At 37.3% G+C, this 14,586-nt stretch overlaps 2 protein-coding genes across 3 annotated transcripts in view; both read right to left on the bottom strand.

Moving 5' to 3' along the window:
• Window positions 1–399: 399 nt before the first annotated feature.
• CAVIN4 (caveolae associated protein 4) lies at window positions 400–11,126 on the bottom strand. The gene is made up of 3 exons (XM_072842117.1): window positions 10,987–11,126; window positions 9,378–9,833; window positions 400–3,769 (listed from the first exon to the last, which is right to left on the bottom strand). The coding sequence occupies exons 2-3, from the start codon at window positions 9,783–9,785 to the stop codon at window positions 3,092–3,094; spliced, it is 1,086 nt and encodes a 361-aa protein (XP_072698218.1). The 5' UTR covers window positions 9,786–9,833; window positions 10,987–11,126; the 3' UTR covers window positions 400–3,091.
• The window catches only part of TMEFF1 (transmembrane protein with EGF like and two follistatin like domains 1), an 80,228-nt gene continuing 75,943 nt past the window's right edge, over window positions 10,302–14,586 (bottom strand). For both annotated transcript variants that reach the window (XM_072842116.1, XM_072842115.1), the window contains one exon: window positions 10,302–11,425. In XM_072842116.1, the coding sequence (XP_072698217.1) occupies window positions 11,341–11,425 (85 nt within the window). In that variant the 3' untranslated portion in view covers window positions 10,302–11,340. The remainder of the gene's footprint in view (window positions 11,426–14,586) is intronic.

Here is a 14,586-nt window from a genome sequence, read left to right as displayed (position 1 = left end):
AGAATTCAGCACTAAGGCTTCTTCATTTTTCATTCACTACAGACCAGGTACTAGCATGCCCAAAATTCAAATAGAATTGAGGAGGAGACCATAATCATCATTCCCCAAAGTCTTGATTCAAATATGCCAGAGCAATTTATTTTGGGAATGTAAACTGCAATTGTTTTTAGTAGGGTTCAATAAAAGAAGCTATAGAAAACATGTCTCAAAAGAAAACAAGGCCCAGCAATTTGGGCCTGGAATGGAACTGTAATAGAATTTTACAGTTAACAATGATTCTGTGAAATATTTTATGTAACATAACCCATGCTCTTTAGCTGATGGAGTCACAATGAACTTCAGGCTTTGTTCTAAACCAAACCCTTAAAAGTGCACAAAAGGCAAAGAATGAAGTCAAAATGAAAATATTTGTATTTTTAATTTATGAAAACTTGTTGAAGGGAGATCACATACACACACCAATACACTCTCAGCAAGCTGGATTTTCACGCTCCTCTTATCACTATCTCACATTTAGCCTGTTTTTTAACAAACAAGCCAGAACCAGGCCACCATAAACTCTCAGAGGAAAAGCCCCTGGATCCAACATGCATAGAAAACAGAGCCGCACTACCAAGACTCCACGCTCTCAGTGTCTATGGTGTTAACACGATTTTGCCTCATAAAAGCAAAAAAAAGATAAATCCTGGTCATGGTTTTATTGAATAAATTGCTTAGAATCTAACATATAATTTCAAAAACACAGGAGTAAAATGAGCAAAATATCTATTTTGTGTCATCTGAAACTTCTGAAATAAGGAACATTGACTAGAATATTCTTTGCATTAAATGGCAATGCATGATTTTATAGCCTATAATAAATAGACATTCTTTACATTAAGAAAACAGAAGGTGAAAAGAGAAACAATTATGAATGTGGAATTGAGAAATACTCTATATGGTGAAAAATGTCAAGACACAAAAGTGATTTGGAGGGGAAAATCCTGGAACTAAGAAAGCAGTATAACGCTTCAATGAATCTCTAGTTACATAAAATTGTGTTTCTGGGGTTGTACGAAGTCTTACCACGATGAAGAGCTGACCAGGTTATAATGTTTTCCACATCAAAACTCAAATGTATCTATATATTCCATAATGTTAAGCCTGGTGACATAATAAGGTCAGTAAGCAAACAAACTACAAAAATTCCTTGGTAGTAATATCTGCAGAAAAATATTTTAGCCCCAATGATATTTACTCTGTGTAGGGCTAGAAAAAAGAAAAAGCTTATAACTTCTCATATTCTTCTTAAATTCAAAACATATCTATAACAAGAAGGGTTACTATATCAAATTCATGCCATGTTATTTGCATTATTAGTAAAAATATTTATAAATAGGATACCAACATCAAACTTTACCTTTTTAAAATTCAAATTTATAATGGCTTTAAGGGAATACGTGACTAGGCATCCAAGCTCTTTCTAAACTATAACATTTTTTAAATTATTCTTTTCAAACAATGTTGTAAACACTTTAGTTTTCAATATAAAAAGATAATCGAGATGAACAATTCATGATTTTATGTATTCATGTAGAGTGAAGAAGGAAATGATACTGAATCAAACTCCCAAACCCAAATATCTGGGTAACCAAGTCAAATACTCTATAGCTTATTTGTATCTGTCTGTGTAAGTTGATTACAATTTTTAAATACGATATGAGCGCCCAAAATTGATCTGACAGCTGCTTGTCTACACTCTTCAAACTCAACAATTCCATCATTTCTTCCCCATTACAAAAAAATGGAGATTTAAACATACCAGAAGTGCAGAACCAGTATGACAATTTTTCATGTCAGCAATAATATCTACTTCCAGATTGGCTAGATATAAAGCTAATGGTTAAGTGCAATCTGGCTTCCTCCCAAACCAGCAATGATGAATTCCTATGATCACTGTTTTGGACAGGCAGGCCCTGAGGGGTTCACTCTGGAAAAAAGAAACATGAGGCCATTTCCAAACCCATTGCATCAGGAAAGATTTTAGAAAATCCTCTTGAAAGCACACAGTCATAGTTTTACACTTCATGCTGCCCAAAGATTGCTCTAGTCTACCATAGATCTAAATCAACAGAAAATTAGAAAAGGAGTTTCCAGAAAGCATTTTAAGACCCTACCCAAGGTTGGATTTTAGTCTTTGACAGAAAAAGATGTTACTCAAATATTTTTTATCCCTTAGTCTATGAAAAGGCTTCTGAAGACCAACTTGAGCTTCTGGTCCAACCTAGGTCCTCAATGCTTGGTGCTCAAGTCTTTTTTAGAAGGTGTAATTATTACAATTCTGTTCCTGAGGAACCAGTGGGGTTTGTTTTCTCTGAATGTGCTTGCTCCCTGTACCCCCAGAATGTATAACATTTCCTTTGATCTTCACAACAGTCTTCTGAGATGGGATAGACTAACACTCTCCATTTTACTGATGAGCGTATTAGCAGGTGTCTTGCCGAGGGGCTTGGTATAACAGAGCTATAATGCCAGATCAAATGCTCAAGTCCAGAACTTCATTTTTTTTTTAAGCAAAAGCATCAAAAAGAAGTGTGACTACTAATTTACTGATGAATCTATTTGAACATATGGATGATATAATCCACATGGGTTATTCCCCTTTGAGCTTGGCCACAACATCCATCTAGACCAAAACTGAAAGTTCACTTGCAAATGATGGCTACAAATTGCCCTTCCTATGTTTTAGACACCAAACACCTAATTGGCCCTCACTAGGAAACTACTTTCCTGCTGGGTAAGAGAAAAGAACTTAAAAATCCACAGCTGCCATAAGAATGACATAAAAGAGAGTTGATAGAATCATACAAGCCCAGGGGAGAAAAAGGAAGTTATAAGGAAATGTAGAGAATACTTGTATTACCTTTAAAATTTTAAACATCAGAAATGAAACCAGCCGTGTCATCCATGTTTTCCTATAGACACATATACATGACTATTGTATAAAGTAAATGACTATACTACGCTATCAATGTAAATGACTGTATCATTTAAACTAGAACCTGTGATTAAAGAGATTTATATTTATAATATGCTTAGTTCCTCTTTATGATTACTGCTTTAAATCTAGCAAAAGAGACTCATCATCCTCCACTTTCACCTGGGGTTTAAAAGTAACTTTTAAAGGCTCAGGGGTTGAAATCTCTCCCCCTTCTCTGGGAGGATACGCCGCCCTGGCCTCCTCATGGTCTGTTTCACTGAGCTCATCAGTGTAGATCTCACTGATGGGACCCAGAGACTCACTCCTGGCAATGATGTCCACACCCATCTCCCTGACCTCCTCCACGTCGCCCGCCACGGTTTGGTCCTTCGCTTTCCGAAGGCTACGCATCTTAAAAGCTTCCCTTGAGGGAGCTGCATTAGAAATGGATTTCTTAAACCTTTCACCTGACTGTTTCAGCCTCTCTCCTGACTGCCTTAACCTCTCTCCTGACTGCCTTAGCCTTTCTCTCCTCTCCGGGGTCACTATTCTAGTTCTAATTCTGTTCACTTTCTTGTCAAAATTTTGCCGTGTCTTCTGCATGTTTTCTTTGGAAAATGCCTTTTTGATATTGTCAATGCGCTCCTTGCCTGACTTTCTAAGCCTGGCAGATTTGCTTTCTTCCACATAATATTCTTCGTCTGAAGATAGATCTATTGGAGGGTCAAAGACATCGTCCTCGACCTCTTGATTCTCAGTTAGGCTTCTGTCCTTGACAATAGACAGGGATGTTGGACACCGAATCTCCTCCTGAAGGAGAGAAAGAGAAAAAGCACATTAGGTTATCAGTTCTTTTACCTTCTGGCCCCACCTTTTCCATCTCCTCCACAGGCTATGCAGCCTCCGCCTGTGCCTCAACTGTTGGTTTTTCTCAGGGTTTCTCTCTCCTTATCTCTTGTTGCTTCGTCTCCCAAGCTCAACCAGAGCAACCTGACCCACTCCTCCCCTCAGATCCAATAGTAAGCAAACTCACAAATATTTTCACCTCTCCCCTTCTCCTAAGATGGTGACACAATTCTATATGACAGACAGACCTCACCTGGACGTAACAGGGACACCTCAAACTTAACACGTCCAGAGTCACCAGGGGGCCTCAATCCGTTAAGCATCCAACTCTTGTTGTTGTTGTTTTTTAAATAAAGATGTTATTTATTTGAGAGAGAGAACAAGAGAACACAAGTGGGGGGAAGGGGAAGGACAGAGGGACAGGGAGAAGCAGGTTCCCACTGAGCAGGGAGACTGACACTGGAATTGATCCCAGGACCTTGCGATCATAACCTGAGTCGAAGCCAGATGCTTAACCAACTGAGTCACCTAGATGCCCCTCAGCACAGGTCTTGATCTCAGGGTTGTGAGTTCAAGCCCTGCATTGGGCTCCATGCAGGATGTGGAGCCTACTTTAAAATAAATAAATTCATTAATTAGATTAGATTAAATAAATACATTTTTTAAAAATTTAACATGTCTAAAAATTAAGGTCCACACAGCATCGTCTCCATCCTCTCCACAGCTGCTCCTTTTCCTGGGCCTCTCAGCACCAAACCCCCTCCAGGTGCCACCCAAATAGAAATCTCAGAATTTTCAACCCAAGTATTTCCTCTCCTTTCAACCCATATCCCATGGGTCACCAAGCACTGGTGATAACCCTGCTTAATAACTCCTGCCCGGGATCCCTGGGTGGCGCAGCGGTTTGGCGCCTGCCTTGGGCCCAGGGCGCGATCCTGGAGACCCGGGATCGAATCCCGCATCGGGCTCCCGGTGCCTGGAGCCTGCTTCTCCTTCTGCCTGTGTCTCTGCCTCTCTCTCTCTCTGTGACTATCATAAATAAATAAATAAAAATTAAAAAAAAAATAACTCCTGCCCCCTCCTCCTTCCTCCTTGCCTCTACCAATGTCTTAGTTCAGGTCCCTGTCATCTCAAGCCTGAACTTTTTGAAATAATACATTTACCTCCAAAGCATCACCTAAATATTTCCTGGGAAATATTTCTAAAGTATAGCTCTGTACACATCCTTTCTCTACTGTAAAACTTTTGGGAACTTATCAACATCACAAGAAAGATAGTAAGATTAGAAGGCTCTTCAGTTTGAGCTAAACTTACTTTCCAGTCTAGCAACAGACTGTGTATTGTGTACACAGAGTATTGTGTACAATGTATTGTGTAATCGCTCTCTGCTCCTCAAACACAATGTTTTCATCTCTTCATGCCTTTGTATATTTTTTTTACTACCTTTTTCTTTCATTACTTTTAATGCCTTTCACTTCTTCTCAGTTCTGTCAACAAAATCTTTGAGAACCAATTTAAATGTCCCCAACGTCCCCCCAAGAAGCTAATTCTTTCTCCAATTTACACCAGAATGATAGGTACACACCTCTACATACAACACTTTTTGAACCTCTAGATAAAAAGGAAAAGATGTCAAAGAACAAAAAAGGAGAACTATCAGCCAGTGAGGCAAGAGGAAATCCAAGAAAGTAGCACCTCCAGGAGCCAAGGGAAAAGAAGCTTTAAGAAGAGAAGGAGGGACTAACAATGTCAGATGTGTAAAAGGATAAGGATGAGGACTGGATTTGGGAACCAATCTAGACAGACACTGGGGACCCCTGATAACCAGCCCAGAAACACAGCTGCTAGAGAAATCCATCTTACTATTTAGGGATTATTTCCAAAACTAAACAGGCAAAATTTAAGGATCATGAGATTTTAAGGGAATCCATGAGCTAAAATTTCTAAAAGAAACTATGCTCCTACTTAAGATCCAGATTAAATTTGCTCAATCAAAAATATTAATAAGTATGTAAGAAATAGGTTTACTCTAAAACCCATCAGCTTGACAGTCAAGAAGGTCCTTAGAACCTCATTTCTTTGGATACTTGCTTAAAATCAAATTCTTTGGCTACAGGATTGGAAAGTCTAGCAGTTAAAAAAAAAGGGGGAAGAAAAGGCAGGTGGGCGTCTCATAGCTAGCTCTCTGATGAATCAGTGCGAAGCAGCAAAATTATTCCTCTCCTTTCCTGACACCTGCTGCAGGGAGTAGCTCAGCAACACCAAGTGAGTTAGTATGGCCTGAGAAGGTATAATTAGAATAGGAAGGAGCCAAAGAATAATTACTGCTTAGTAGGGGGGAAAACCTCACAATCTTAGTGTGAAGAAATCAGATATAGCTTAACTCAGAAATCACATACCCTTCTCTTCAATTGCATGAATTAAACAAAATCAGGCTTAAAAACAAAACACAGGTAGAATCAGAGAAATTACTTGTTACATGGAAATATTTGTCGCAATTCCTATTAAGTCAGAGATACCATGAGTTAATGATGAATATACTATAATAATAATAATTGAAGATTGAGGCACATCGGTGGTTAAGCCTCTGCCTTCAACTCAGGTCATGATCTCAGGGTCCTGGTATCAAGCCCTGAGTCGAGCTCCCTGTTGAGTGGGGAGTCTGCTTCTCCCTCTCCCTCTGCCTCTCCCCTCTGCTCGTGCTATCAAATGAATAAAAAAAAATTTTTTTTTTTTTAAATAATGATCAGGGCAGCCTGGTAGCTCAACAGTTTAATGCTGCCTTCAGCCCAAGGCGTGATCCTGGAGACCAGGGATCAAGTCCCACGTCGGGCTCTCTGCATGGAGCCTGCTTCTCCCTCTACCTGTGTCTCTACCCCTCTCTCTGTGTGTCTCTCATGAATAAATAAATAAATCTTTAAAAAATAAATAAATAAATAAATAAATAAATAAATAAATAAATAAATAGTGATCACTGAAGATTATGGGATTGAGTTATAGTTGATTTCCAAATAATTGTTATATATCTTTTTATGTAAAAGTCCAGGTAAAATCATTTTTGTAACAAAACAAGTACTATCGTCAGAGTAATCAGAGTGGCTTTGATTGAGTATTAAAGAGACATAGCTAAGGGACTTTTGAATATATAGAAGTCCAGGACTTATCATTAGGGAATGGCCAAATATCTCATTTGGTAACTACAAGCATGTGGTTTGTAAGCAAAATTGTTAGAAGAGACAGTATGACTGCTGGCTTGCAATGAGAAGGTTATCGAGGTGAAAAAGTATGTTCAAAGAGAAATCACAATTGTATAAAAAAGAGCAGATAATTTTTTTAATGCCAATATCCAGGATTAGGTGAAAGCTAAGCCATATACAACTATGGGAGATAAAGATGTAGCCAGGGAAAACTTTTGAGAAAAAACCCAAATGGAAATGAAAATACACTATAGCTGAATTATCCCAGCTTCCAGTTAATTTCAGTAGGACAAGTGATCTCAGTATAACCACTTATATACATTAACTATGAGAATGAAGTATAAGAACTAATTTTAACTAAGTATAACCATGTACATACTGTATAGTGTTCTAACAGCTAATGAATCATCAAATCCATTGTTTTTACCTTCATCTTTTCTCTACAAGCTCTACCGTTATAAAAAATAGCAGCTGCTTACTGACAAACTACTGCTTCCTCCGAACAACCTAATTTCATAAAACTTCACAGCATTGTATCTTACAAGGAATGAGATCTGACTTAAATTAGCACCTCTAAGTAGCTTTTTCACTATCTTCAACTTTTTCAACTATAGGAAATCAAAGAGAAAAAATAACAAGCTTCAGGGAATAAAAAGGTGAATATAGAAAATAATCTTAACTGTAAAAAAAAAAAATTTGATGTCAATAGACAAGAGTCAATTAGAACATTTCAGAAACTTCTTTCTTCTAGCCTTTGTAAATTTTGATTGGTAACTGGTTCATAGGAGAAATGTCAGATACCAAGAATGTTTCCTGGCATGCCCCGTGCAAGTGAAGGGTACGACATAACCCATTCCAGCTAATGCCCTTGGAAAGGGAACTGAAGAATGGATCCTACATTCTCTAATACCAAATCTAGATCCCCATTACATACACTAATACTGGGACTGGCCTCTTTTTCTTAAGTAAAACAAGGTTCTTAAAAACAGATCCAAAATACTACTCTGCCATCCCAGGGTAACTTCATCAGTCAACAGACCACTGTGGAAAACTGTCTAACGTGTGAAGAATGCTGTGGGGAGCTGTGGCCCATATCTCTAGTGCCTTACAAATATCTGCCTACGTAATCCAACTGCATTCCTATTTCATTTTGTTTTTACTCTTCGAGGTTTTTTTCCTATGCACAGGGTATCCATCCATTTTTAAAATACACTGTGATAACACTGAATATATATGTATGTACAAAAGTGAATATCCCTGCACACATTCCTGATTTCATGCTTAGAAAAATCCTTTGACATGAAATGTTGGGGCCAGAAGGTTTGTAAAGGTTCTTAATAACATACTACCAAAACTTCCCTCCAGAAATGTTATACCAGTTAATACTGCCACCAGCATATGAAAGTACCTGGCTTTTTTTACCCTTAAACTCTGAGTATATGTTTTAATAATTGAAAATACTCAAATGGGCACAAGTGGAATTCTGATCATTTATTTTGTCTTTTGTAAATGGTCTGATAACGACTTTCCCATTTTTCTACCACAGGAAGAGTGTTCAACTTTTTCCTTTTGATATGTAAGTTTTAAAATATAGATATTATGCATTTTGCCATGGATGTGTTCCTATTTAAAAAAATATGAATGCCAAATGCAGAGAAACATAGGAACTTAGCACAAGACGCAATGTCACACTAAAACTACTATATTAAATAAGCTGAGTCAAAAGACTTTGTAATCAAATATAAGCAATTACTTATATGACTCCAACATCTGTAAAACTGTAACAACTATAAAAACTGCCTGATTATTTAAGAAATAGTTTTTCTTACTATGACTGTAACTTACCTATAAAATCACATGTAAAAATGCCAACAAATAATATTCTGAAAAGTTTACATTTTACTGTTTAAGGATTTCCAGGCTCTCTCCATAATAAAGGGGAAAACCACACTGTGGGACTCCTGGTCCTCAGTTTCTTTTTTTATACAACAAAGAGGTGTTTTAAACTAGAAGCTTCTTATATATCTTCTGGAACTAACATTCTCAGTCTTTGAAAGGGCATCATGCTAATATGGCTAATATGCTGGAAGAGCCTTACCAATATTAAGTTTCAAAGTCAAGAAATAGCCTAAGTTATGATCCACAGTTCATATTACACAAAATGGTTGGGAAACTCAAAATACTGATAGGATATAGTACATGAGAGAACATAGAAATGGCTTTATCCTGGGATTCTCGCTAATACAGAACTCTACTCCATGAATATATACAATAGTTATGATGTGATGCCAGAAACTTCTGATACAAATGGTTGGCAATTCAAGGATATTAAGATTCTACAGGAATCAAGCCAAATGCAAAAGTAGCAAGCTTACCTGGAAGATCACCACACGGAATTTGTTTTTTTTCATTATTTCCTCTTGCTTGGATTCAACATTTTTCACATGAACCTGTTGCCTCTCCACCCGGGCCTTCACATCTTTAATGTGAGCACTGACTTTTCGAGTTTTCTCAAACAACTTGTTAATGACATAGCCTGTATTGCTGTGTGACTGGGAAAGCTTCAACAGGTCAATCTGGACAGATTTTATGGCATTTTCCATTTCCCTATGTCTTTCCTCTAGTCTCTTCTGGCTTGCCTGCACACTGTCCACAATGGTGGCTACTTTGTCCAGCACCGTCACAATGGTAAGAGCAGCGTCTTGGTCTTCGTCTTCTGTAATGCTTGACAGGCGATTCTGGTGGATTTTATCAGCATTGGAAGCAGACTCATTATGTTCCATTTTAGTTATTTCTCAGTGAAAGATGTCCCACCACAATCAATTCTGGCACTAAGAGTAAAAAGTTAGCTTGATAACAGGCAACAGGGTTGTTTAAAGGGTTGGAAACCCCACCCCTGGAGACTGGTCAAGTATTTATAACTACAAATACCCACACATGACTGTTCTGCAATATGAACCCTTGCAGAGCACTGGGTACTGTTCCAGACATGCTTGGTGACTGACTAATGGACTCAAATAAGACTGTGTGGAGAGAAGAGGAAAGCTTAAAAAAAAAAAAAAAAAAAAAAAAAAGTTCCCCAAAGCCACCATGTTACTAATAATAAGCCAAGGAGCCAAATGACCAAAAAAACAAATGCTGAATGTTGAGGGAAGCTTCTGCCTTTAGATAATTTCAAGCAGTATTTGTAAAAGCAAAGGGGAATTCTGAACTGAAATCTTTCTCTACTTCACATATTAAATGTACTGATTCATCAATATCAAAGAATGTGGTAAATAAATACACCAAAACAGAGGCCATATAGTGAAAACATTATATTATAACATGCTTTTCCAAACAAAATATTAAAATTAATATTTATTTTTGAACATATTCTTAAATTCTACATGCATACTTCCAAATATCTAAACTACATGTTAAACAGCTGAATACATTCTACTCACATTTCAGATCTTTAAACACCAACAATCTATTAATACAGCTATTACTACAGGACAAATTTGGATAGAGGTCTTAGATAATTTTTAAGCTCACCTTAAGAGCACCAATCATTAACAATCATTTTTGTATTTTATTCACGAACACTGATACAATTTGTTTATGTTAAAACAAATATTTCTTAAAAATGAATGTGTATTAAAGTAGTTTAACTGATCGAGTAGGCTTTATTCCAATCTGTTTGTTAAACAGACAATTCTCACAATATCTAAATCTACTTTCCAATGATCTGTTCCAACTTTGCTACCAGATACTTTTCCAAATTATCAGAATTATTTTTTCAAAGAGAGGAATAATCAAATTCCAATCCATACAGCTTATAAATATTTTACATCTAACACACACAGCTTTACAGGTCATGCGATAGGCAGTGTCTAAAAAATCAGTTACTAAATCTCAAAAACATTTAAATGTCTATTTAAACACAGTGTCTTCTAGATTTTTTATCTTTTTTTTGTAAGAAAAGTAATCTGTAAACATCTTTACCTTTAGTTCATGCTTGGTCATTTGTTGTGGTCATTGTGGAAGAAGTGGGTATGACTTTATAACCATTTGTGAAGTGGTCCTTCTTTGCAAAAATATTACATTCCATGGGTAAAGAACAAGTCTTAGAATTACCATGTGGTATAAATTTGTGAAATCAATTTCTGTATTTAAAAACATAAAACAAAGACTACTAAACAGTCCAAAACTGTTGTAGCTGAATATTCTAAATACGAGCCAACAGTACTACACTAAAAATGTCCAAAAATAAGGCCTCTGAAATAAATATTTCCATTCTTTAAAAAAAGACATAATAAATGTACATCACATGGTTAGTGTACATATAAAAGTCATCAGTTAAACCATTCTGGATGACGTATCTGAAGTAAAATGACCTAGGTTTTGCTTCTGTCGCCGTCCTCTGTTGTTTTTAGGGCATTTTCTGTTGAAAATAAAAGAAAAAAAAAAGAAAAACGTCGTTTTGTTTAAGATATTTCAAACGTTTCCAAAGTCATACAGATTTCACACACAAAGCCATATTGGGAAACAGGATGCTGTTTGATGCAAGACAAGCTGAGGACCAACATGTCAGACTGCTCTCTTCCCTACAGAGCTGGGAGGTGAGAGGGCTAGGTACAGCAGGTGTGAGCAAAAGCAAAGTTCACTACCGGGTCTCTATTGCTGCCTATGCCTCCCTGAGAGGAATCCTTGTCCTTCCTCTGGCCTGGCAGCTCCCTAGCCACAGTGACTAATAACACATAAACCTTGGGCAGTTGAAAGGATTCTGGCCTATATATGTCTCCTGAGCATGATGACACCCGCAAAGTGACAAGAACAGCTTGGATGAAGGAGTAATTAGGAACAGGTGTGCATGCACAGGAACAAACACACAAGAAATGCTTAGTGATTTTAGACACTGACTCAAAAGAAGTCATCCTGCTTGACCACAGAACCCAATAAAGAACTGTCATGCTGGGGGTAAGGGACAGTCCTTGGTTCTACTGTACTTGTTCTCCATGGTAGTATAAATCTCACTTGCTGTAACTGCTCTTATGCCTGTCCATCAGAATCCAAACTTATGAGATCTTATTATGCACCAAGGGCTGAGGTATGTAATGTGGTGCAAAGGCACTGAGATGAATTCTGGTCATTTTGAGCTTAAGCTCTGCTAAAAACTAGCTGTGCAACATCCATTTCCTGTATGCGAAATATTAAAAGTTGGACCAACCTCTAAAATCTCTGCCAGCGAGGAATTTATAATTTAATCTAAAGAAAGTCTTGTGGCATGGAGTACTCCTAAGTTCCATGTTTTTAATTCAGTTTCAAAGAGCACTGCTTTGCCTTGACCTGAAAGCCTTGACGGTAACACTTTCATTTCACATACTGTATTTCATAAATTTTATCTCACTAATCCTCCTAAAAACACTTTGAGGTAGACAATGATGAAATCATCTCCATTTCACAGTTGAGAGGCCAAGCAAACCTCTTTAACTGTCACCAATTCACCATGACATTGGAAAAGTTCTAACTTCCTGGCGCCATGGTTTTGTCATCTATGAAATAAAGGGGTTTGACTAGGATAATGTTTGAGGTCCCTGCTCTTCTGTCATTCTAAGTGTCTAAAAATATGAAAGAAGATTCCAAGCATAAAAGAACAAAGTTTTACTCTTGCAGTCTTGATAAGTGAGTCAGTGGGAACATCCTTTGAAAGGGAGATTCCTCGCATGTAACAACCACCAGCCAGTTTATGGGATAAAACAGCTGTCCCATAATGGACTGTGTGGGAAAGACACTCCTTAAAAATTCAGTGAAGCTAAGTCCAAGTACATAATTATAATATTCTAAAGTCAAGAAGCAAAACATTTGAGGGGAAAAAACAACACAATAAAAAGACAGGCCTCAAGGAGAGATGTATGATAAAATTCAAGGAGATGACCCCCTTCAGTCACAGAGCCAGTGGGCAGTGAAGACAATATAACATGTTTACAAAAACATTCTGACGTTGGAAGTGTCTGTGAAGGCAGTAAATGAATCTGGGATATCAGCTAGAAGGCATGAACTTGAAAAAATACCTGTCAGTAATTTTAACTTAGTAGAATTAGAATGTAGAAAATTATAGCACACTGAGAACAGAGGCAAAGAGCAGGATAAAAGGCTGGATTAGGATTTGTAAAACGGCTTAACTACCTCCATGATCTAGAGTAAGGTACTTCCCCCATCCAGACCTTCAAATTTCCTTACTTCTCTAGAATGGAAGGGGTTGACTCAAAGTTGCTTCCTGCTGATTCGAACATCCTTTGATCTTCTTAAAGATGGCACTTTCACTGAGCCTCAAAAACTTCCCTCATCTTTACCTTATTTCTATCTCTCACCCTCCATATAATTTATTACTCAACTCCTGCTTTACTAGAATAATTAATATCCTATATGGTTCCCCTGACATCATGTTTTCTCTTCTCCAGTAAAATTTTGCAGATGACACTCAGATCAATGGTCTGAAAAAAAAAGGATTCATTTCAAGTTATCTCCTCAACTCTATCCAAAAGCCCTGTCACTAACAAAATCAAGTTTGAAACTTGCTCCCATGCAATGGTCATACTTGGCAAATACACTTCCTCATATGACTCAACATGGACCATCCTCTTGATGGTTCCGTGGAAAGAGGAATGGTTTGGAAATGAGGCAGCACTTAATCCAAATCCAGGCACTTCCACTTACTAGGCACAGTAATGACCACAGGCAAATTACCTAACCTCTAAGCCTATATTAAATGGCCACAGGCAGCCCAGCTGTTACATGGGTTGCTTCTATTTTCCCTTTCTACTGTTATTTTTCACATCACTATCATCCCTATTTTAATCTATTGCCCAATTTTATTCTCAGTAGTCTTGCCTAAGGGCAGATCATCTGTTCTGTGGAATAAAGGCCACTGACTTTAGCACCTAAATTTTATGAAAAATACCCGCTACTCAGAGAACGTTTTTTTAATCATTTCTAGATTTATCATTTCAGCTCCAGATGGCTTAGAGTATTGAAGGTCTGGCTTCTATCCAGATCTTAGATAGAAGAGCCATAAATCCATGATGGCCTGCCAATATCTGTGTTTGATATGCTCCAATTCTCTGCCCAGAATAATGCAGAAAAGTACAGAGATGATGTTTATGGAACTTCTGAACCAAATCTTAAAGGAGATAGGAAGAGCCAAGCAAGATGAAAAGACATGACACTGGGAAGCAGAACAATATGAATTGGATTTAGTCTGACTTTTCTTGGGTCCTGTTCATCTCTGACTTACACGTTTCCACTCAGTTTGGAAAATACCCATTTTACGCCCATTGTAATCCAAGTATGTCTTTTAATTTGGAGTTTAGTTATAATAAACACCAATGGTTTTAGTTATGACGGAAAATTTTAAAGGTTCCTTACGATTGTATTCCAGAAAATGAAGTAATGTTAAGACAACGATAGAATAAGAAAAGTAGTTTTCTTTTATCTCTGATTTCTTCCTTTCTTATTATATTTACTGTGGATAAAGTATATTCTTAGGGCATAAACACCTTCCAGTTCTTCAGAGGTTTAAAAATTTTGGGCATGGTCCTTCTG

The sequence above is a fragment of the Canis lupus genome, chromosome 10 (genome assembly GCF_048164855.1).
Source record: "Canis lupus baileyi chromosome 10, mCanLup2.hap1, whole genome shotgun sequence".
In the NCBI taxonomy this organism is placed as follows: Eukaryota; Metazoa; Chordata; class Mammalia; order Carnivora; family Canidae; genus Canis; species Canis lupus.
This window is presented reverse-complemented; position numbering and strand designations above follow the sequence as displayed.

Coding starts and splice junctions, on each gene's coding strand:
- CAVIN4 (XM_072842117.1), bottom strand. CDS start 9,785: ATGGAACATAATGAGTCTGCTTCCAATGCTGATAAAATCCACCAGAAT. Junction 3,770..9,377: donor TCCGTGTGGTGATCTTCCAG/GTAAGCTTGCTA, acceptor TCTCTCCTTCAG/GAGGAGATTCGGTGTCCAAC.